The 25646-nt window shown below is 39.6% G+C and overlaps 1 protein-coding gene across 4 annotated transcripts in view; it reads right to left on the minus strand.

Annotated features, from left to right (window-relative positions):
* The window catches only part of pde10a (phosphodiesterase 10A), a 132744-nt gene that overhangs the window by 18047 nt on the left and 89051 nt on the right, over positions 1-25646 (minus strand). For 2 of the 4 annotated variants that reach the window (XM_059566793.1, XM_059566790.1), the window contains exons 3-12: positions 15029-15057; positions 9818-9941; positions 7470-7519; positions 6593-6733; positions 5544-5699; positions 3502-3552; positions 2427-2485; positions 1757-1808; positions 840-982; positions 180-272 (exon numbers count right to left, since the gene is read on the minus strand). In XM_059566793.1, coding sequence (XP_059422776.1) covers positions 180-272; positions 840-982; positions 1757-1808; positions 2427-2485; positions 3502-3552; positions 5544-5699; positions 6593-6733; positions 7470-7519; positions 9818-9941; positions 15029-15057 — 898 coding nt within the window. The remainder of the gene's footprint in view (positions 1-179; positions 273-839; positions 983-1756; positions 1809-2426; positions 2486-3501; positions 3553-5543; positions 5700-6592; positions 6734-7469; positions 7520-9817; positions 9942-15028; positions 15058-25646) is intronic. The other 2 variants (XM_059566791.1, XM_059566792.1) reach the window with 1 other exon arrangement.

Here is a 25646-nt window from a genome sequence, read left to right on the forward strand (position 1 = left end):
TCTAACAGTTTAACAGCTGTCTAAGAGCTCCACATGTCACAGTTCAAAATTGTGTATTACTGTACAGTATGTTCAGTCACTCATCCAGCCTTAACTGCTTAATGTGTATATTGGTTCTTAACAAAGTTGCTTAAAATAATCTCAGGTGTTTTTGAATGGAAAATAAAAATATTTCTTACCTGTTGAAACGGGGGTCTGCATAGGCATCGGGTATATTTAAAACTTCTCCTGTTCTTGCCACCTGACCTGCTATACCTTTCTCTATAGAAAACCTGGGGGTGAGTGTTTAAGATCAGTTAGCAATGTGTGATCAACACAAATAAATGCAGGCTATTGATCAAATAAATGCAGGCTTGATGAGCAGAAGAAACTTCTTTCAAAAACATTAAAAATAGTAATGTTTCCAAACTTTTGGTCTGTACTGTATATATAATTTTTTTTGTACTGAGCACATTTTGTCCCAAATTGACACTCGCACACGCACACACTCAGATGTAAATAAATTAATAAAAATGCTGTCCTCATATTAAAACTCTTCATTCTCATGTTTCATCTACTACAGTAAAAAAACAACAACAACAACTATATATATATATATATATATATATATATATATATATATATATATATATATATATATATACAGTTGGGGGGGGGGGGGGTGCTTAATTGTCTTGAAAATGGTGCAAAGTGCAAAGATTTTAATGGTCCTAAAATAAGTTGTTTGTTATTGTTATTTTGTGACTTTGTGTAATTTAATTTTTTCTATGCAAAGAAAATTAAAAAGTTCAAGGATGTAAACACTCAAATAAAACTCAAATAGTGAGGACCATGCTCACCTAATTTCTTTGGTTTTCCTAAAGACAGGTTTCCCTTCATTCTCCTCCCCGATATCAAACAGGTCAGAGTACAGCTCTTTATTATTGTGATCTACCTGGAAGAGCGCACATCTGTCTGCATTAACCAGGTTTTTTGCATATATCTGAAACACAAATAAACAAGCATTTCCTTATTGACATTTCCCCAAGACGGAATGCAACCGGTTTGCTAAGGAATTCATTTTTAAAAAGATTACTATACAAGTGAGTTTATCTGCATCAAAAAGCAGAATTAGTTTTGTTATGTATATTAATAGGCCACTAACGGTCGTTGACTACATATGTCTATGTGAGACTAGGCACTGAGGAACTTCTCCTTCCCTCTGGATTTCACAACTTGGTGGCACATTGTGTCTTCCCCCCCTAAGGTAAACTTCTGCTTTATGAAACTGATGATGAGCGAGAAATCTTGGAAATGGAAATTAATGGAAATTACCACAATTTTTGGAAGAATGTGCTTGGAAAAGTCTGAATGCATCCCTGAGAGGGACACCAAGAGCTCAGAGAGATGCTGGAGCCATGTCAGACTGACTTTCTGTCCTCTCTTTGACCTACAGTATTTGCATCACTTCCTGTGCTGCTTTGCTCAACAGGAAGGAGGGGACAGAGACATGAGGGGGCCACAGATCTGATACTTGGAGCGTATTAATATTTGTGCTTGTGTGAGTGAGATCTAAGAATGCAAACATGTGCATAAATGAGAAAATAATATATTTTACAAAACGCCCAAGGCTGGTGGGGTGAGCAAATGAGAGAAGGTCTTTCATTGCACACATTTCTCTGGCATTGATGGTGACACAGATGAGCAACAGAAGAACAGCATATTTGTCCTGATGACCGAGCATGTGACCTTACTGAGAGAAGGAAAACCTACTCACCATGATATGTTCAAGTAGAGAATCTATTGCCACTATGTTGTCAAAGTATGTTCTGTTTGAAATCGAAAAGGAGGGAAAGACCTGTCATTTAAAAGGTATATCATATGATACAAACACAGTATAACATGAATGCTTATATATATATATATATATATATATATATATATATATATATATATATTCAGGGCTTAAAGCAAGAACAGATTTGAGGCCTGAAAAGTTGCCCGGGAGGAAATGTGCACAATGTATTGAATTAATTTAAAAGTGTTCAGGAATGGTGCCTGAGAACTTTAAGCCCTTATATATATATATATATATATATATATATATATATATATATATACACAAACATAATATTGGCTGTTTATTATAATGTTAAATGTCAATATTATTGAGTCTTGGTCATATAGGGGCATCTCAATAAAACATATCCAGTGCACATTTTCAACTAAAAATCAAAATAAATTAATATTAGATATTTGTGCATTGTGATGTTTTTATTTTTATTTTTTTGATTATTAATCATATTTCTACTCCATTCATATAATGTGTACAAAATAAAATAAAAATCATTAAAATAATCATAAAAACATCTTATGATTTTTGGCATGTTTCTGACACATTTCATGAAATTCCCACAAAATATGCTTTTATGCATGAAATCTCTTACTTGGACACATCTAGGAGAAAGTCGTTGAGTTCTGTCTGTTTGGCAAGACCTCTGCAGACCTGTGAACAAAACATGAACAGGAAGCTTTAAGATGGCAATCACCACAAGTCGGTGTCTAAATTAACTTGTCTTCTTCTAGGAAATGACTCTCTGTGTGAATTCTATGTTTAACTGATTATGCTGATCACAAGCCACAAATTAGTTTATTTTTTATTTTTTATATAAAGCTGACAATATTATTGTACAGATTCAGAAAACATAGTGCATAAGTCATATGGAGTACTTTTACAGTGCTTTTCTGTTTCTGAAATAAAAATTCTCATGTATGGTAATTCGGGCAGCATAAGGGTTAAGACAAGAGAGCTGGCATTTCTGAATTAACTATTCCTTAAGAAATAGTTAGGTTACTAAAAATGATAATTCTAACATTAATTACTAAAGATATATTAAATTAAATTTTGAATGATCAATTCCTTAAGGCAAGACACCCCATGGAAATAAATAAATAAATATCACCATACTTCGCCAGTTGATGATTACATTAAGAATTGAAAATACATTTTTGTATTACAAGCTTTCTGAAATTAAACATGCATTTTTTGACATATTACTTAGAAAAAATAATTAAAAATTGACAGATGCATGAAAAACAGTGTTTTTGCCTCTAGTGTCTTGTCTTAGAGCCCAAAAATACTTTACTTATGGTCCTTCTTGTCTTCTCATCACAACCATGTTCTGATGGCTCTGGACTTCTGAGAAGGTTTGTGTCTCAGAGTGAAATTTACTCCCAAAGAGCCCCGTGATGCACAGGGACATTAAAACCCAGAGTGGTGTCATTCACAGCGTACAAGCGTTTACATACAAACAAGACTGCATTGTCATTAATTGCACCTCCTGAGACGAAGGTGTGTTTAATGTGTGGTCTGGTTGCTTACACTGGGCCCACCAGCAGCCTGGTCCATGTACACAGTGGATTACAGAAATCAAAACAAGCGTGTTCAACCAAATCCAACAGCTTATGCAACTGTCAAGCTGCAACAACAAGCAATGCACTGTTTTTCTTAAATGCACTCACCTGGACTTGGTGTATGGCTACAGATGCCCAGGCCAAATTTGCTGTTGCAACCTAAAAAACAGGATACACTTAGTCAAAGACACACTATGTGAACCTCGAGCACCCAATGAACAAGCAATGTCCTGTAAAGTTGGGACATTACTAGAGAACATAGTCCAATGAATTCATTTAACATACATTGCATGGGTATTATCTAGTGGCTAGCTGTTGAGTGTACATCAGTTATCGAGGCGCATTGATGGCATCCACTATGGTTTCGGACACCACTAAATAGCTGTCCCCTGCACTATATAAGGGTATATGGGCATTTTTGGACATAGCCCAAGTCTTCACTTTTACTTGACTATTACAGGCAGGAGTGTTTGATTAGGTATGGTGCTAAACTCCTTTAAACAATCCTTTATAATCAGTGTTGGGAATGTTACTTTAGAAATGTAATAGGTTACTAGTTACAAGTAATATTTAAGCAGCTCTAAGTTTCAGCTCCCTCCACAGATTTTTTATAAGATTGAGGTCTGAAGACTGACTAGGCCCCTCCATGACCTTAATGTGCTTCTTCTTGAGCCACTCCTTTGTTGCCTTGGCGGTATGTTTTCAGGTCATTGTCATGCTGGAAGAGCCATCCATGACCTATCTTCAGTATTCTGGCTGAGGGAAGGAGGTTCTCGTCCAATATTTTACAGCACATGGCCCGTCTATTTAGTGTGTTACCAATATTTTGCTCGGTGGTCATTAACAAGCTCCTCCCGTGTAGTTCGGGTTAATCCCTCACCTTTCTCATGACCCCCCATGAGGCTAGATCTTAAACGGAGCTCCAGAACGAGGCTGATTGATGGCTGTTTTGTATTTCTCCCATTTCCGAATAATCGCACCAACAGTTGTCTCCTTCTCATCAAGCTTCTTTCTGATGATCTTGTAGCCCATTCCAGCCTTGTGCAGATCTACAATCTAGTCTCTGTCATTCTTTGACAGCTCTTTGGTCTTGTCCAAGGTGGTGGGAGAGGTTGAAATGGAAGATACAGATTGTGAGGACAGGTGTCTTCTACACCTATCGAGCTGAGATTAGGAGTAACTTCTTAAAGTGTCAGGACTAATCTGTGTTCTACATGAGCACATAACCAATCTATGAAAGCCAGAATTCTTGATGGTTGGTAGGGGATCAAATACTTATTTCACTCACTAAAATGCAAATCAATTGCTAACCTTCATATAATGTGGTTTTTCTGGATTTTTTGGTTGATATTCTGCCTCTTTCTGTTAAAAAAAGCTTACCATAAAAATTTAAAACACTTAATTTCTTTATAAGTGGGCAAACTTACAAAATCAGCAGGGGATCAAATAAATACCCCCCCCCCCCCCCCGTAATAGGTGGTTTTGCAAATTCAAACAAGAACCAATCAAAATCATCAGATTAGCACTGCTTTACTAAACAGCCTTTAAATGGCAGAAGGCACTGTGCACATCAAAAACAGGCAAAGCAACAACATAATATTACTCAACATATCCTAGCTTTCGACTGAAAATATTTAGATGTAACACCTTTGTAATGATTAACATTTTCCTAAGTAACTAATTTAATTACACTTTTTTAAAATTGAATTATAGTTACATTTATTTTGTATTTTGTAATTAAATTATGTAATGGTGTTACATGTAGCTAGTTACTCCCCAACATTGTTTATAATCTACTTTGCTCTTATAATGTAGTGTGAACTGCTAGATAACATAAGGTCTGTATCATACTGCATACTCCAGCTATTTAAGGTTTGGCCACATTAGCGAAAATTAGGTGGAATTTCATGGGCAAAAAAGGTTCACTGTCTAATGCTAATAGTGTAGTGATGCATTAAGCACAGCTCATACAGAAATCACTTTCAAAACAAGCTGATTTTTATTGTTCAACGTGGTGTTCGTTCACACGACAATGGCGAATCATTTTAAAAACGTTGTTGTGTATACGTGAAACTTTTTAAAAATGCAAAGGGAAAAACTTTTCCATTTTTGACTACATCGTTGTCGTGTAAACACAGACTTAAGAGTACCTCCTGGTGGCTAAGGTTGAAGGGCTCTCTGCCCAAGTGCCGGTGCAGCTCAAGGATAGCGATGAGGTCTCCGATGGCAGTGAGGATGGGTAGACACAAAACAGAATGTACACGAATCCCTGAGTCCTGCCCTGTGCCATGAGGGAACCTCTCGTCCTGCAGGATAAAACAGTCTGATGGAAGGAGTTTATATATATGGATGTCCTGCTTTTTAAAAGTCCTAATCAGTCCTAAAAGTCAAATTACACCTTAGCATAAAGACCAATTCTCACCATGAACTAGGTGCTTATTATCCCTATTATTAACATATTGGCTGTTTATTAGTAATTATAAAACACATTTTCTGCATGACCATATTCTAACTCCCTAAGACCTAAACTTAACAACTACCTTACTAACTATTAATAAGCAACAAATTAGGATTCTATGGAGGCAAATGTCATAGTTAATAGTTTGTCAATAGCGAGATTTGGAATTGAACCTTATATATATATATATATATATGTAATCCATATGTGTCATCAAAACTCCAATCGTTTTTTATAGCAACCTGAATTACATCATAACACACATGCTATTTTTATTTTTTACAATTTGTAGAGCTTCTGTGGCCATTTTTTTTACATTGTGTTAATAATTACAATATTTACAAATACTGTATATGAATTACTTTTTTATTCTATGAATTTATGTTATGTATTGAAATAACTTCTGACTGTAAATTCAAAGATGGCTTGTGATATTTATGGTTCCTGGCCTTCTAGAAAATTTGTAACAATATTTACTGTATACAACATTGTAGGAATGTGAGCGATATGTGAAAAATTCCTTTGATACTCTGCAAAGGCACCAATAGATTTCTTTTGAAAAAAAAAAAAAAGGGTAAAGGATTTTGGTACAACATATTTTACAGTCATTTAATTGTTACTAAAGTATACATTTTGTAAAACTTAGATTAATTATTAATTCAAATAGCGTCATAATTAGCTGCAGTAAAATGATTGTAAGGATCTTTGAAAACAGTGAACACAGCAAAGCATGTGGCTCACCCCCATGATGTCCTCTACAAGTAGTGTCTTGTGTGTCTTTGCAACGTGAGCGGCGATGGTGGTCCCAAATGTGATGGGACCAGAGGGGATGAGCCCAGGAAGCCCCTCTTTTGCCCCCGTTGGAGTGAACAAACATAAACTCTGTGACAGAGAAAGCAACTTCAACAAAACAGCATGACGTTAAGGAAAATAACCTGATTGGTCACTGTTACTATAATACTTGTTATTTTATGGTACTTTATGGTTCTCATTATATCTCCCTACCATTGCTAACAAATAACACTGCCTGAAAAAATTTAATACTTTTCATAATTTTGTCTTAATGTAAAATAACTACAATTATACTCAAGTGTTAACCAACAAAACTGGCAAATATATCAAATGAAAATAGCAAAAATAATAAATAACTAAATTATTATTACAAATAAAAACACCATAGATTGGTGTATACATTCATTACTTCCCACATAATTATAGATCAAGCAAAAGAGAAGCCCTACTTGGCATTTGAGTAAAACTACTCAAGTGAATAACAGAGAGGAAATTAACATAGCAGAGGTCCCAAGCGTTTTAAAGCTATAGAAATTCCAGGCCATTTTGAGACAAATAGAACATGTACATGACCAGTCAAAAGGCTTGCACTCATTTGCTGAGTTTATGTTTCTCATGATCTAAAGACCTCTAATGCTTCAGTGCTTAGAAATTAGTTTTGTTGAAAAAATATAGATTGTTCTTAGTTTAAGCAGTTTAAGTTACTATATGTGGAAAATAGCAATACTAATGAATAAAAACATATTTTTGAGTGTATTTAATGACTTTAACATCCACTAAAGACTTTTCAGCATGTATAAACTCAACCAGATCAGAAAATACTTACATTGTTGCATTCTCCAAGGAAGTAAAGTGCAAATCCATCAGCTTTTGTGGCTGTGACAAAAAAAGAAAATAAATAAAACTCATAAAAAGTGTCACAGACTGACAACAGTCCTGGAACATTTAACTGGACAAAAATGTACCCATAGATTCTTTTACAGTCTTTTTATGGCATTTGAAGAAAATAAATAGCAAAGTGCTAATACATATGGCTAATGTTTTACAGATATAATGCTACTTGCTTTTGAAGGAGATCCAAAAATCCCAAAAAAACTAAAAAATTATATTAGATAATTTCTGAAATCATGAAATTAATGTATGACATAAATGGACAGAATACTGTGTGCTTCAGTGTTATTGGGTTATTATTGTATTTTTTATATTATTATTATTATATTATATTACATTTTTATCTTTAGATTTTCTAAAGTTACATGAAGCAATTAATTTGTTGTGCTTTTGTCATTTCTATTGTTATTTATTTTATTATATAAAGAAATTGAAAAATGTTACCTTGGCAACTAGCTGAAATCAATTTTATGGTTTTAGTTAACTATAATAACCCATAGTTTGAAAACAAACAAGCTATAAAATGTCTCCAAAAATCCATATACTATCACTTCTTAATAGCAGAAAAGTCAGTTTGTGCAAGTGATTGCTGGAGTCAGGTGTGCAGTGGGGAGTTTTGGTGTGTGTGAGACACAGGGCAGGACTGAATCCCAGAGCTCTGCAGATGAAGCGTGGGTGGATGGCAAGTTACAGGCTGAGCACTGCTCCATCAGTGTGTGTGTGGAGGAGAGAGATGGGGAACACCAGCACTTAGACCTTTTAACCTGGATTCACTACACCTCCATCTGTAAGGCTTTCTACAGGCAGTTATTATAGTTGCCTAATACACTAATACATTATGTTAAATGCAAGTATGCAAATACTGTACACTGTATGCCATTTGATAAAATGTTTCAGTAACATTTTACATATATGCACAGTACTTAGGTTTGATAATATTAACAAGAACAATTACTTAAAAGTTATTGGGCCCTTTTTTAACGATCTAAGTGCATGATCTAAAGCACCTGGCGCAGGTGCACTCAGGGTGTGTCCACTTTTGCTAGTTTAATAATGGGAAACTGGTCGGTGCCCCCGGGCGCATGGTCTAAATGGGTTGTCCCTTTTCTCTTAATTAGTAACGGGTGTTTTTGGGCATAACGTGCAATAAACCAATGCGCTAGTTCACTATTTACATGGCAGAATGTAATTTTTCATTTTTAAAAATGTTTGTGTGCTGCTGCGTGTCTGTCATGATCCAGTCACTGAACTTCCATTAATTCACCACCTGAGGTCATCATCCACAACACAGACTCTCACACTATACAGTACACCCTGGACTACATTTCCCATGCTCCATTGCACCAATCACAGTGACCTGATATCAATCACACATGCACCTGAGACCAATTACACACACACACAGCACAATCATTCAGGCTCACTTTATAAGCACTGGACCTCCTTTCACACACTGCCGAGTATTGTTCTGCACTTATCCCTCCCAGCTGCAATACGTAAGCCTTTCTGTGTTAGTTTCTAGTTTTCATAGTCTTGTCTCTGTTTCTAGTTTTCACAGTTTAGTCTTTTTCTTGCCTTGCCTTGTTTTGACCCTTTTGCTCTGGATACTGGATTACCCCTCTTGCTTAACCCTCTGGATATTGTTCACTCATCGAAGACCCACGCTTGCCCTAGGAATATTCTTTGTCTTGTCTTCTATATACCTGTTTGCCAGTGTTTGACCCATGCCTGTTACAACCATGTCTCTGTGTAATAAAAACTTGCTCATGGATCCACACGTCTCACGACTCATCTGCTCCCATGTTACAATGTCCCTTTTTGTGTAATAAGCAAAGTGTATGTGCTTTGTGCACCCACATATAGGCACATATTATTAACATGCTCTCTAAATAACAAAGAAAAAATATTGTGCCAGACTTTAGACAAGGTTTGAGTTGGTCTATGGCGCAGTCTAATTTCAGTTCCTCAAAATAGCAATGCGCCAACTATGCGCCTGAACACACCTCTTCTTTAGACCAGCTCGCCCATGGGCACACAAATGGGTGCAAATGCATTTGACATTTAAACAACGCGGCGCGGAATGGGAAAATGAAAAGTGTGATGGGCTGAAACTAGCAAAAACAATTGTGCCGTGCCTTGCGCTGCATTGCACCGGGTGTATGATAGGGCCCATTTAAGTGTTATAAATGACTGGACCACCATTCACCTGAAGTGCATAACATATGCTGGGTAATAACATATGTGAGTGTTTAGTGTGTGTGGATGAGTCAGAAAGACTATGACCTGTTTTGATGATGTTGCACAACTCATAGAGCAGTAGTTTATTGTCTCCTCCAGTGTCCAGACGCTGCTCCATGTAGCTGTTGAGCTCATATACGACACTCTGCATATTCGTGTCCTGGTACTGCTGGACACAAGAAAGACACACATTCACATGCTCACACACTGCTTACTACACAATATGGACAGACGTCCTTCTAATTAGACAGTATTAAGGTTGCTTTTCACTAATATTATGAAAAATAGTACAAACCCGATTCCAAAAAAGTTGGGACTCTGTACAAATTGTGAATAAAAACAGAATGCAAAGATGTGGAAGTTTCAAATTTCAATATTTTATTCAGAATACAACATAGATGACATACCAAATGTTTAAACTGAGAAAATGTATAATTTTAAGGGAAAAATAATTTGATTTTAAATTTCATGTCGACACATCTCAAAAAATTTGGGACAAGGCCATGTTTACCACTGTGTGGCATCCCCTCTTTTTTTATAACAGTCTGCAAACGTCTGGGGACTGAGGAGACAAGTTGCTCAAGTTTAGGAATAGGAATGTTATCCCATTCTTGTCTAATACAGGCTTCTAGTTTCTCAGCTGTCTTAGATTTCTTTGTCGCATCTTCCTCTTTATGATGCGCTAAATGTTTTCTATGGGTGAAAAATCTGGACTGCAGGCTGGCCATTTCAGTACCCGGATCCTTCTTCTACGCAGCCATGATGTTGTAATTGATGCTGTATGTGGTCTGGCTTTGTCATGTTGGAAAATGCAAGGTCTTCCCTGAAAGAGATGACGTCTGGATGGGAGCATATGTTGTTCTAGAACTCGGATACCTTTCAGCATTGATGGTGCCTTTACAGATGTGTAAGCCGCCCATGCCACACGCACTCATGCAACCCCATACCATCAGAGATGCAGGCTTCTGAACTGAGCGCTGATAACAACTTGGGTTGTCCGTGTCCTCTTTATTCCAGATGACATGGCGTCCCAGTTTTCTTAAAAGAACTTAAAATTTTGATTTATCTGACCACAGAACAGTTTTCCACTTTGCCTCAGTCCATTTTAAATGAGCCTTGGCCCAGAGAAAACGCCTGCACTTCTGGATCATGTTTAGATATGGCTTTTTTACCTATAGAGTTTTAGCCGGCAACGGTGAATTGCACAGTGGATTGTGTTCACCGACAATTAGTATTCCTAAGCCCATGTTGTGATTTCCATTACAGAGCATTTCTGTATGTGATGCAGTGCCGTGTAAGGGCCGATGATCACGGGCATCCAGGATGGTTTTTCGGCCTTGACCCTTACACACAGAGATTGTTCCAGATTCTCTCAATCTTTGGATGATATTATGCACTGTAGATGATGATAACTTCAAACTCTTTGCAATTTTTCTTTGAGAAACTCCTTTCTGATATTGCTCCACTATTTTTCATCGCAGCATTGGGGGAATTGGTGATCCTCTGCCCATCTTGACTTCTGAGAGACACTGCCACTCTGAGAAGCTCTTTTTATACCCAATCATGTTGGAAATTCACCTAAAAGGTTGCAAATTGGTCCTCCAGTTGTTCCTTATGTGTATATTTAAATTTTCCGGCCTCTTATTGCTACCTGTCCCATCTTTTTTGGAATGTGTAGGTCTCATGAAATCCAAAATGAGCCAATATTTGGCATGACTTTTCAAAATGTCTCACTTTCAACATTTGATATTTTATTTATATTCTATTGTGAATAAAATATAAGTTTATGATATTTGTAAATTATTCCATTCTTTTTTTACTCACAATTTGTACAGTGTCCCAGCTTCTTTGGAATTGGGTTTGTAAATAGAAGTTGGTGTCCATATTTTAGGTCAAATAGTGTATATAGAGTATCATTCAAAAGTCTCATGTTCACTAATGCTGCAATTATTTGGTAAAAAAAATACAATACAAACAGTGATGTAAAATGTCATTTAAAATAACTTTAGAATAAAATACAATAATTTTCCTGTGATGGCAAATCTGAATTTTCAGCATCATTATTCCAGTTTTCTGTCACATAATCCTTCAGAAATAATTTTAATATGCTGATTTGCAGGTCAAGAAACATTTTTTAAAATTAACAATATTGAAAAAAGTTTTTGCTGCTTTATATAAATATATATAACTAAAAAACTAAAATAAACTAATGATTAAATAAATATAATTTATCATTAAGCAAAAATATATCTTATACTCACAAATACTGGGTAAATTGGTCCATTTAATCAGAAAATAGTCTCCTTTCATCCATCGTTCAGGGTGGAGTTTTTATTTATTTGTATTGTATCTCGTCATACTGCATTGTTTAATAGTGCCTTAAAAATTTGGGTAACACTTTAGATTAGGGACCAATTCTAACCAGTTGCTTATTAGCATACATATAACTATGATACTGATGGTTTACTAGTATATATAAAGCAAATATTAATTGCTTATTCTGCATGACCATATTTTAGATCCCTTAATCCTACCTCATACCAAAACTAAAAAACAATCTTAATAACTACTAATCAACAAATTAGTAGTCTAATGAGGCAAAAGTCATAGTTATTAGTTAGTTAATAGAAATAATTGGTCCCCTAACTAAAGTGTGACCAAATTTTGGAAAAAGTACAACACAGCCTTTCATAATCATAAACATCCAATAAAATTTTTTTCATTCCACATGAAATGTGAATAAAGATCACAGAGGCCATGGGTGGTTTGTGTATAATGCAGAAATCAGTTCTGAATAAAGCTTTTACATATTTGAAATGGAGAATGGCCCAAGCGAGGATGTCTATTTCTGTCCCTGTGTGAAAGGTCAGAGTGGGCCGGTGGATGAGGGGTATGTGAGGTGCTCCCCCACGGGAACGGCTTCCTACACATCCTGTTTATGCAGACGAACATGTGACGTCCCTGCTGTCCTTCTCCAAAAAGTCCTTGTTTCCACAGCCCACCCTCCCCGTCCTCTTGGACCCTGTTCCTGCACACTGTCTCCATCGTCTTCTGCTGTATGTCCCTCTCTGCCGACCCCATTTAACTTCTTCATCTCTGTCCCCTAAATCTACAGCCCTAAGTGCTCGGAGTGGAGTGTGTGCTGGTGCTATATCAGTCCATTAAAGTGGCAATGATCTCATTAACAGGTCATTGCCTCTGCTCATATAAATCTATCTTGTGTTCTGCCCTTTGTCTTCATATTTAGCAGATGTATGCATGTTTGTATGTATGTATGTGTTGCTGAGAGATTATTAGCAGAAACTTTTCAATGAAGTGTTCCATGAGCGCTTCTCCCCTGATAACTGACCCCACTTGGGACTCGTTGTCTTTTGGCATGAACGTTCAAACTTTTGCTATACACTTTAATAAAGTGGTCACATATTACTTCTAAAAATAAAAAATCCTGCCTGAAATCCACTTCATTTGTAACATTGATTTGATTGCTTTAAGGTTAAATATATAACACCTATGGTATCATATTTGATGCAGATTTCTATATAATCACCATGTTCAAAACTTTGCTGAAAAACCTGATGTACAAAGTCTACTACTTGCTTTTTGTCATTCGACTGAAACTTTTTAAGTAAGTAAAACAAGGCCATTTAATATACAGGTGCATTTCAATAAATTAGAATGTCGTGAAAAAGTTGTGGAATTTGTGTATTAAATAAATTAAATGCACACAGACTGAAGTAGTTTAAGTCTTTGGTTCTTTTAATTGTAATGTTTTTGGCTCACCAAAATCGCACCAATTCACTATCTCAACAAATTAGAATACGGTGACATGCCAATCACCTAATCAACTCAAAAGACCTGCAAAGGTTTCCTGAGCTTTCAAAATGCTCTTTCAGTTTGGTTCACTAGGTTACACAATCATGGAGAAGACTGAAAGTTGAGTGGAAGGAAAAAGTGTTGAAGAAAAAAATGCCTAACCAACCAAGAGAACCGCAGCCTTATGTGAATTGTCAAGCAAAATTGATTCAAGAATTTGAGTGAACGTCACAAGGAATGGACTGAGGCTAGGGTCAAGGCATACAGACGTGTCAAGGAATTTGGCTACAGCTGTCATATTCAGATGAGAGCAAGTTTTGTATTTCATTTGGAAATCACGCTCCTAGAGTCTGGAGGAAGGGTGGAGAAGCTCATAGCCCAAGTTGCTTGAAGTCCAGTGTTAAGTTTCCACAGTCTGTGATAATTTGGGGTGCAATGTCATCTGCTGGTGTTGGTCCATTGTGTTTTTTGAAAACCAAAGTCACTGCACCCATTTACCAAGAAATTTTGGAGCACTTCATGCTTCCTTCTGCTGACCAGCTTTTTGAAGATGCTGATTTCATTTTCCAGCAGGATTTGGCACCTGCCCACACTGCCAAAAACACCAAAAGTTGGTTAAATGACACAATGGTGTTGGTGTGATTGACTGGCCAGCAAACTTGCCAGACCTGAACCCCAGAGATAATCTATGGGGTATTGTCAAGAGGAAAATGAGAAACAAGAGACCAAAAAAATGCAGATGAGCTGAAGGCCACTGTCATAGAAACCTGGGCTTTCATACCACCTCAGCAGTGCCACAAACTGATCACCTCCATAACACGCTGAATTGAGGCAGTAATTAAAGCAAAAGGAGCCCCTACCAAGTATTGAGTACATGTACAGTAGATGAACACACTTTCCAGAAAGCCAACAATTCACTAAAAGTTTTATTTTTATTTATTGGTCTTATGAACTATTCTAATTTTTTCTAGATAGTGAATTGATGGGTTTTTGTTAAATGTGAGCCAAAATCATCACAATTAAAAGAACCAAAGACTTAAACTACTTCAGTCTGTGTGCATTGAATTTATTTAATAGAAGAATTTAATTATTGAAATAAATGAACTTTACCCACGACATTCTAATTTATTGAGATGCACCTGTAATTCCCCTTCAAGCTGTGGTTAAAGAATAACTTTTATATTGCTATTAATATTTCAAGATGAGTACTTAGTGGACTATATTTTGATCTACTTGATTACCCAGACACCATATTTTATTTATAAAACAAGTACAAAAAATAATAATAATAAAAGCTTAAAGAATTTTTTTTTTTTTTTTTTTACAAATTTTTTTATCACTATATCATATTATATGGCCCATAAATGTTGACACATCAAACACAAATGCAAAACTTTTTTCTTATATATACACACACACAGTCACAAGTGATGACTCACTTACCCTGCTAACTTCTTTAGCTGAAGACTCATCTGTTGGAATACAAAAGAAAACCAATTCAAAACTGATGAAGGTGAGCATACTGTAACACATTGTCACTTGTAAAATGGAACAGAATGTCCCTTCATTTGAATAAAGCTTATATTTGCCTTAGTTTTTTGCATTTAAAAATGTTATTATTACTATTATTATTATTATTTTTATTTAATTTATATTTATGCTGTGTTTTCAATTAGATGAACTAGAGGAATAGAAAAGAGAAAAGAGAAAAACACAAGAAACAGGATCAAACCAGCATAACTCAAATGAGCAACGGCTCCATACATAAACACACAAACTTCAACTTGATGTGTAAACTGAAACTGATCCCAATGTTCTAACTGCATCTCACACTATACATTTTAACTGTCTGAAATCAAAACATGCTGTATTTCAGTCAGAATGCAATATACAAAACCCTGAAGAATTCTGGGCCAATGAAAGTCAAACAGAACAGAATAAGAAACCAAGCAACCAACAAAATGTTCTGTACGGAGCCCCGCACATGACATGCAAGAAAAAATAAATAAATTGTGCGCATGATTTACTAATTTGTTCCCTCAATGTACTAAAATGTGCACACAATTATTATTGCGTTCCCTCGATTTGCTAAATTTGCTGTGCACGTTTTAGTACAATGAGGGAACGAATTAGTAAATCGTGCACATGATTTAGCCTACTATTTTTTCCTGCATGTCATGTGTGGGGCTCCGTAGTTCTGTCACTTTCCAATTGTCATATTTGCAGCTGATTAACACAAAAACATTTTTTTTTCTGCCTGGTTGGAACACGGTCTCAAGGAACATTCAATGAGTAACTCATGCAGCCAAACATACAATTTTCCACTACAGTGATGAGTGTTCATTCTAGCTTCAAATCTGAAGCTTCAAAGTAAAATGCAAAGTTTTTATAAAATGAAACCTTAGCCGTGGCATGTACTTTAAATACAAGGCTTGCAAAAGCTCCATCTACCTACAAACAAATGACTTACGCAGCTATGAACACATGCAGATAAACAGGGATAAAACAGGAGAATTTGTGAATACGCCGTCTCATCTTGTTCTCCTGAGAAAACACCTGTTTCTGAGGTCAGCAAGTCTGCAGAAATTTGGAGACGTTCAGCAAACTCTTCCTCAGTGGCTTCCCCCATTCAGAAAGAAGCTCAGTCTGTGTGGAACACAGGAAGATAAACGCTGTCCTCTCAGAGGAGACTGTGCAAGCATTACAGCTCACTCGCAACAGCAGGCAATGTCAAATACATCAGACTGCTAACAGGTACAATTGTGCTCATAAGTCACACAATTTTTAAGACCCTTCTTATTAATATTTCCTGTATGTTTAAAGTGTAAAAAATGTATATGAATATACAGAGGGGTCCAAAGTTTTAGTTCCCTTTCAGTCGGCCATTCTCAACGTCACGTCAGTGACCGATGAATTGGGATCTTGCTTCGAGAGACCAATCTACTTCGAGTGTAAACTAAACAAGCCAATGCACATTGGCATGCAATTATTGCATTCAGCTGCAGCTGATCACAGCATGAGCATAAAAAGGCAGCACGTGCAATGCATACCAGCTTTTTGCTTCGGAGCCGAGCAACGACAACGTTCTGCTCCATCCAGTGTCTTCAAGTGAGCTACGAGTTCAATGCGCTCTTGGAAGCTTCTTGGGTTTGCAGTACGGTGCTTCAGTGGTGGTCGTTCCATGTCGAGTGGGTTGCACACTTCAGGTTGCACTACCCCCCGTTGTGTTGCAAGTGGCCTTTTCCCCTGTAAAACTCTTCCTTAAAAGAGCTATTTTCTCTAAAAGAGCTCCACGGGTGCTACTTTGTAAAGACGATGGACCGCAGTTTCACCCGTGTGTTTCTGGATGTGGTCATTACCTGGTACTGGGTGATGTTCACTTTCGCTGCATCACGTGTCTGGGCATTAAACATGCTGAGGTGACATTCGTGTATGACTCATTTTCCCAATGCGGGAAGATGACCATCTCGGAGCTGCAGACAAGGCTTCGCTACCTCCAGGGGGGCAGAGTTCCATTGCCTCTGCGACGATCTAAGGCTGGTCCTAGTGGCTGCCAGGCGAGAACTACTTCCGGCAGTAACACAGGTGGTTTGAGGGTCACAGTGGTGGATGACTGGTTTTGTTGGGGTGGCCTGATTTTCAGCACCCTGCCTTTCTTCCCGGAAGTGCATGAGGAGCTCATCAAGTCGTGGACTGCACCTTTTACTGCCAGAAACCTGCGTGCTGGTATCGTCCTGTGTTCTAACCTCACATTGGTAGTGGCACTGAGAGGCCCTGGTTAGTGTCAGCTTGCTAAAACTACACCAGAGTGTCGGTACTGTAGACCCTGTCGAGCCCCTCCATCCCCTCGGCAGCCAGACACGGTGGAACAACCGGCACCAGGCCTTCTCCCAATGAATCCTTGAGAACCAGTAGTTGGCGGTGTTCCATATGTAAGGCCTAAAGGGATCCCATATTTGTAAAGGCCGCGGTATAGCCTGAGATTCCATGTTTCCCCAGCAGACTTCTGACATTTCCAAGAAGGTTTCGATCACCTCCAATTGTCCATATGCACCTAAACGGATGTTCATTTGAGTATTTGCTCCCGTGATCTCCTTGGGGTGGATGGGGCTTCGGCAGCATCCCTGTTCCAAGTGGAATGGGTACGTTTTCCCAGTGTTATCCAATCTCACTGATTGGGTAGTGCTATGACAATGGTGAATGGTCTTCTTGTTGCGAGCCCCGGCCTACACCAAAAGGATCCCAATTTTTTGATCACCGACGTGACGTAGAGTGACCGACTGAAAGGCAACGTCTCGGTTACGTATCATACATATACTGCTGTCACCTAATAGAGTTTTGTTGCCTTCATTGCCTAAACTGAATTGAGCTGGATAATGATATGAACTTTGATATGAATCACACTGAATCAAAATTGAATATTATTTTATTATATATTATTAAACAAATGACTTTATGTAGTTAAAAACAGTCAAATGCCTGGAGAATATATTCAGGGCTTAAATTATCTAACACAATTTTAACTATTGTAATTATGTATTTTAATCGATTGATACTAATAGCTGCTAGTATCTATATAGAAAAGAGAAAAAAATTAAATAAATTGAGACTTCAAATACAGTTTATCGAATAAAGTTAATTCTGGGCTTCAAATGTTGTTGTGAACAATGGGGGCCTTGGAGTCAAAGAGGAACCACTGCTCTACTGTATGTCTTGTGGACTTCATGGGGACAGATACATAGTTGCCATTGTAAGTCCTCAAGACTTAGTATGGGATTTAAATCCTGCCATGATTCAAAACTGAAAATACAGTTCTGAAAGGTTGAAACTAAGTGTTCGAACACTCAAAATCTTACAAAAAAAAGTTTTGCAAGATCGAAAAATAAGATTTGCAAGCTTGCAAAATGTAAAAAAAATAAAAATATTTCTGCAAACATTATGTTGTTTTTGAGATTTCCTTCTTCAGAACTGCAACATTTTTTTACGATGTTGCGTAAAAAGTTTTCAGAGTTTCAAATTTGTCAGTGTTCCCCCACTCTATTAGATTGTTTTCCAGGTTTGAAACCTTGTAAATGGTGATCTGAAAACTGGTGTGCGAATGTGTGAAATGTTTTTTTTTTGAAACTCTGAAAACAGAGCTTTGCAGGCTTGCAAAGTGGTAAAAAAAATTACATCTCTTCAAACATAATTTTGTTTTTGAGTTTTCCCTCTTCAGAAGTGCAACACTCTTTTTAATAGTGTTGTGCAATCATTTTTTGAGAGTTTCGAATTTGTCACTGTTCTCCCAGTGTATAGTTTGTTTTCAAGATTTGAAACCTTGTAAATAGTGATCTGAAAACTGGTGTGCGAATAGGTGATAAAAAAAGTTTTGAAACTCTGAAAACTGGGGTTCGAAAGGGCGAAACTTATGACATTACATTACATTTGCACTCCTATTGCAGACCATTAGTGCAGTGGGATTGACCGACTGCTCCGCCAATGACAAAAGCGCTTCGAGGAACCAGGGTTACATACGTAACCTTAGACGTTCCTCTTCAGGAACTTGAGCTGCGTCGAGAACGTTTGGGGAACGAGAATGCCCACGCCGCCAGACTTTCAGCCTCAGCGCACCATGGAGGAAACATATAACCAGAGGGTTTCTGCTCACTGACTGGCCACCGAGAGGGGTGCGGTAGGCCACCATGGCCACCACGTAGACCTTCAGGGTGGAGTGGGTCAACCCTGCGGAGAGCCTGCAGGAACTCCAGCACTGTACCATCCGGGCAGTTAACTGGGTCGAGCTGCAAGAAGTGAAAAGCTTCCACTTCAAGGCATAAAGTTTCCTCATTGAGGGAGCTCTGGATTGGAGAACGGTCTTACAACATCGGTTGAGAGACGGGAAGCTAAGAGTTGTGCCTCCTCAGAGACCACACCTACAGCCTCTAAGCTCCATGCGGGGGCGCACCCTCCGCCTGCGAGAGGAGATCTCTCCTGACGGGAACCTCCCATGGAGTGCCGTCAAAAAGAGAAATCAGGCCCAGGAACCATTCCCGGCTTGGCCAAAACAGGGCCAATAACAGCAGCCGGACTCTGTCCTGGCGCACTCTCTCCAGAACTTCAGAGAGCAGAGCAATCGGGGGAAAAAATGTACAGATGAAGCCTCGGCCACATCTGTACCATGGCGTCCAGCCCCAGTGGAGCTGGATGAGTCAGAGGAAGCCAGAGGGGACAATGCGATGTGTCTCGAGTCGCAAACAGATCCACCCGAGTCTGGTCAAACTCTCCAACTCTGCTTCATCACCTCGGTGTGAAGCCGCCATTCCCCGGGCCTTGGCCCCTGCCTCAACAGGATGTCTGCTCCCATATTAAGATGCCCAGGAATGTGAACTGGTCTGAGCAAGAGGAATTCGTCCTGGGCCCACACAAGGATCTGGTACGCTAGTTGTATTAACGGCGTGAGTGCAGACCTCCTTGGTGGTTGATGTAAGAGACCACCGCTGTGTTGTCGGTGCGCACCAACACATGGTGACCTCTTAGGTCTGGGAGAAAATAACGAAGTGCACGAAGCACGGCCAGCATCTCCAGGCAGTTGATGTGCCATGTTAGATGGCGACCACTCCACAGACCGCGGGCAGGGTGGCCACTCATGACCGCACCCCAGCCGGTGAGGGACGCATCTGTCACTAGCATCCTGCGGCGATAAGGAGCTCCCAGCACCGGGCCCTGAGACAAGAACCAAGGCTTCCTCCACATATCCAAGGCACGTAGGCAGCGCCGCGTGACCTTTAGCATGCGAAGTGGGTTTCCCCTCAGGGAGAACCCCTTGGTCTTGAGCCACCATTGTAGGGGTCTCATGTACAGCAGGCCAATAGTATTCATGTTGGACGCAGCTGCCATCAGACCCAGAGATTCCGTGACTGCTTGACAGTGAGTGACCGGCCTTCTCTCACTCTCGCAACTGCAGTGAGGATCGACTCCATCCGAGCAGGTGACATATGTGCCTGCATCGTGGTCGAATCCCACACCATGCCCAGATAAGTGGTTCTCTGAACTGGAGAAAGCACACCTTTCTTGGCATTAATTCTTAACCCCAGCTCTTTCATGTGAGCGAGAATGACATCTCGGTGCAGAACCGTCATCTGCTCAGATTGAGCTTATATCAACCAATCGTCAATGTGGTTGAGTCATGAAAGTGTGGGGTGAGAGTGCAAGGCCAGTGGAAGATCCGTATTGGTAGGCTTTTGCCCCCAAAAGCAACCCTCGGGAACTTCCGATGAAGAAGGATGGAGATAAGTGCATCTCTTGATAGATCGTGATACACCAGTCCTGAGACTTGGCCTGTGCAGGCGTGCTAAACTTCAGTCCCCTGACTGAGAGGTTCAGAAAGCACAGATCTAGGAAAAAGGACAAAACACCTCATCCTTCCTTGGAACAGTGAAGTACCGGCTGTAGGACCCGGACTCTGCAACCCAAGGAGGGACCACATCGATGGTCTCCGTCCTCAGAGAGAGTCTACTTCTGTTCTATTACCAGAGCCTGCTTGGGGCCCACCAGAACTGGATTCTGTGGCCTCTCACTACAGTGTGCAGGACCCACTGAGACAGCCAAACTAGCTGCTCTGGAAACCTCCCAGGAGGTCGCGAGCCTCTTAGCACCGCTACGTTTCCGGGCAGTAACTGAGAGAAGCGCTCGCTGGAGACCGCTGTGCCCTGGAACACCGGCAGGGTTGGCAGATCGATCTCCTGAGGGCACTGAGGAGAGACGTGCACCGTGTAATGCGGTGTATACCACTCTTCCCCTAAGGGGCCTGCCCTCCGAGGTCCTGAGCCGCAGCATCAGGACTCTCGTAGCTGAAGTCTCCTAAAAACGACGGTTCTCAGACCCACGTTGTCTGCTAGGAAGACTAGACCAGAGCCTGCTCGGGGCAGGACCCAGTGAAGTACACTTGGCAGGGGCTCCCACACCGCCATGTGACCTCCTAAGGGAACCAGTGTCGCGAGACTGGCCTCTGGTGTGCCTAGAGTCACTAGCTCGGTGCCCTGAAGTGGCGGACCGGCAGGGGACGACCATACTAGCTGCTCTAGAGACCTCCGTAGAGGTAGCGAGCCTCTCAGCACCGCTACGTTTCCAGGCAGTAACTGAGAGAGGCACTCGCTGGAGACCGCTGCGCCCTGGAACACCGGCAGGGTTGGCAGATCAATCTCCTGAGGGCACTGAGGAGAGACGGGCACCGTGTAATGCGTTGTACACCACTCTTCCCCAGAGGGAGCTGGCCTTCGAAACGTCCTAGGCCTTACGCGTCAGGGCGTTATGATGAAGGCTATCCAGCGAAAACAACGGTCCGTAGAACTGCTTTCCACTAGAAGCCTTCGGCCTGGGAGCGCCACTCTGACTCTAGTGTCTGCGGAGTACAAAAGTGACACCCCCGGCACGAGGGGCTGGAACATGGTTGGATGAGGAAGAGTGGTACACACATGTTCTCACATAAGAAATTACATCCCTAGAGCCCCTGCACATCTAACTTCACATAGTCAGATAAATATTAATATATAGTAGTCAACAACCAGACGAGTCAACACGGTCTGGTGTAGAAAAAAAACTCACATAAAGATGAAACAATGTAATACATGTGTTGCCTCGCCAGCGTGCATGTCTATTTTTATTTTTTTTTATATATGCTACTCAGTCACACAGACAACATTAATCTCCTCAGAGAAAGATGAATGCTGCAGCGAGCTTTGCCTCCGAGGACGAAGAAACCACAGCACGAGTTTTCAAGCCTCGAGACCGAGCTCTAGATCTAGTCAAAGTCAAAGTCAAAGTCACCTTTATTTATATAGCGCTTTAAACAAAATACATTGCGTCAAAGCAACTGAACAACATTCATTAGGAAAACAGTGTCAATAATGCAAAAATGATTGTTAAAGGCAGTTCATCATTGGATTCAGTTATGTCATCTCTGTTCAGTTAAATAGTGTCTGTGCATTTATTTGCAATCAAGTCAACGATATCGCTGTAGATGAAGTGTCCCCAACTAAGCAAGCCAGAGGCGACAGCGGCAAGGAACCGAAACTCCATCGGTGACAGAATGGAGAAAAAAAACCTTGGGAGAAACCAGGCTCAGTTGGGGGGCCAGTTCTCCTCTGACCAGACGAAACCAGTAGTTCAATTCCAGGCTGCAGCAAAGTCAGATTGTGCAGAAGAATCATCTGTTTCCTGTGGTCTTGTCCTGGTGCTCCTCTGAGACAAGGTCTTTACAGGGGATCTGTATCTGGGGCTCTAGTTGTCCTGGTCTCCGCTGTCTTTCAGGGATGTAGAGGTCCTTTCTAGGTGCTGATCCAGCATCTGGTCTGGATACGTACTGGATCCGGGTGACTGCAGTGACCCTCTGATCTGGACACAGATCTGGATCTGGTGGCCACGGTGACCTCGGAACAAGAGAGAAAGAGACAAATATTAGCGTAGACGCCATTCTTCTAATGATGGCCCTAGTACTGAGCCTTGAGGTACTCCATACTGCACTTGTGATCGATAGGATACATCTTCATTCACTGCTACGAACTGATGGCGGTCATATAAGTACGATTTAAACCATGCTAATGCACTTCCACTGATGCCAACAAAGTGTTCAAGTCTATGCAAAAGAATGTTGTGGTCAATTGTGTCAAACGCAGCACTAAGATCCAATAAAACTAATAGAGAGATACACCCACGATCAGATGATAAGAGCAGATCATTTGTAACTCTAAGGAGAGCAGTCTCAGTAGTACGATGCGGTCTAAATCCTGACTGGAAATCCTCACATATACCATTTTTCTCTAAGAAGGAATATAATTGTGAGGATACCACCTTTTCTAGTATCTTGGAGAGAAAAGGGAGATTCGAGATTGGTCTATAATTAACTAGTTCTTTGGGGTCAAGTTGTGGTTTTTTGATGAGAGGCTTAATAACAGCCAGTTTGAAGGTTTTGGGGACATATCCTAATGACAATGAGGAATTAATAAGTCAGAAGAGGATCTATGACTTCTGGAAGCACCTCTTTTAGGAGCTTAGATGGTATAGGGTCTAACATACATGTTGTTGGTTTAGATGATTTAACAAGTTTATACAATTCTTCCTCTCCTATAGTAGAGAATGAGTGGAACTGTTCCTCAGGGGGTCTATAGTGCACTGTCTGATGTGATACTGTAGCTGACGGCTGAATGGTGGCAATTTTATCTCTAATAGTATCAATTTTAGAAGTAAAGTAGTTCATAAAGTCATTACTGCTGTGGTGTTGGGAAATGTCAACACTTGTTGAGGCTTTATTTTTCGTTAATTTAGCCACTGTATTGAGTAAATACCTGGGGTTATGTTTGTTTTCTTCTAAAACGAGAAGAAAAGTAATCGGATCTAGCAGTTTTTAATGCTTTTCTGTAGGATATGTTACTTTCCCGCCAAGCAATACGAAATACCACTAGTTTTGTTTTCCTCCAGCTGCGCTCCATTTTTCGGGCTGCTCTCTTTAGGGTGCGAGTATGCTCATTATACCATGGTGTCAAACTGTTTTCCTTAACCTTCCTTAAGCGTAAAGGAGCAACTTTATTTAAAGTGCTAGAAAAGAGAGAGTCCATAGTTTCTGTTACATCATCAAGTTGTTCTGAGGTTTTGGATAAGCTAAGGAATTTGGTTACATCAGGAAGATAACTTAAAAAGCAGTCTTTTGTGTTAGAAGGGATGGTTCTTCCATACTTGTAACATAAAGTAGAATTTACAATTTTGGCTATATGAAGTTTGCACAGAACTAAATAATGATCTGAGATATCATCACTTGGCTGAATAATTTCAACACCATCAACATCAATTCCATGTGACAGTATTAAATCTAGAGTATGATTTCAACAATGAGTAGGTCCTGAAACGTGTTGTCTAACACCAATAGAGTTCAGAATGTCTATAAATGCTGATCCCAATGCATCTTTTTCATTATCAACATGGATATTAAAATCACCAACTATTAAGACTTTATCTGCAGCCAGAACTAACTTGGATGTAAAATCACCAAACTCTTTAATAAAGTCTGTATGGTGCCCTGGTGGCCTGCATACAGTAGCCAGTACAAACATAACAGGGGATTTATCATTTACATTTGTTTCTCTGGATAATGTTATATGAAGCACCATTACTTCAAACGAGTTATACTTGAAGCCTGCCCTCTGAGAAATCCTGAAAACGTTGTTATAAATTGAAGCAACACCTCCACCTTTGCCTTTTAGACGTGGCTCATGTTTATAACAGTAATCTTGGGGGGTGGACTCATTTAAAATAATGTAATCATCAGGTTTTAGCCAGGTTTCTGTCAAACAGAGTACATCTATATTATGATCAGTGATCATATTATTTACAAAAAAGTGTTTTCGTAGAAAGGGATCTGATATTCAATAAGCCAAGCTTTATCATTTGTTTATCCATATTGCTTCTGTTTTTTATTTGTTGAACCTCAATTAAATTGTTAATCTTAACTTGGTTTGGACGTTTTTTGTTTTTTTCTAGTTCGGGGAACAGACACAGTCTCTATAGTGTGATATCTAGGTGAAAAAGTCTCTATGTGCTGAGAATTAACTGACCTCTGTGACGGGAGGCAGCTAGCAGATGGTCGGTTTAGCCAGTCTGTCTGCTTCCTGACCTGGGCCCCAGTTAGTCAAGTATAAACACTAAGACTATTTGCCATATTTCTAGAGAGAAGAGTGGCGCCACCCCAGGAGGGATGAAGACCATCTCTTTTCAACAGGTCAGGTCTGCCCCAAAAGCTCGTCCAATTGTCTATGAAACCTATGTTATTCTGTGGGCACCACTTAGACATCCAGCCATTGAGTGATGACAATCTGCTATGCGTCTCATCACCACGGTAAGCAGGGAGGGGACCAGAGCATATTACAGTGTCTGACATCGTGCTTGCAAGTTCACACACCTCTTATTTTTAGTGATCTCCGACTGGCGAAGTCGAACATCATTAGCGCCGGCATGAATAACAATCTTACTGTATTTACGTTTAGCATTAGCCAGCACTTTTAAATTTGCCAAGATGTCAGGTGCTCTGGCT

This window comes from Carassius carassius, chromosome 14 (assembly GCF_963082965.1).
Source record: "Carassius carassius chromosome 14, fCarCar2.1, whole genome shotgun sequence".
In the NCBI taxonomy this organism is placed as follows: domain Eukaryota; kingdom Metazoa; phylum Chordata; class Actinopteri; order Cypriniformes; family Cyprinidae; genus Carassius; species Carassius carassius.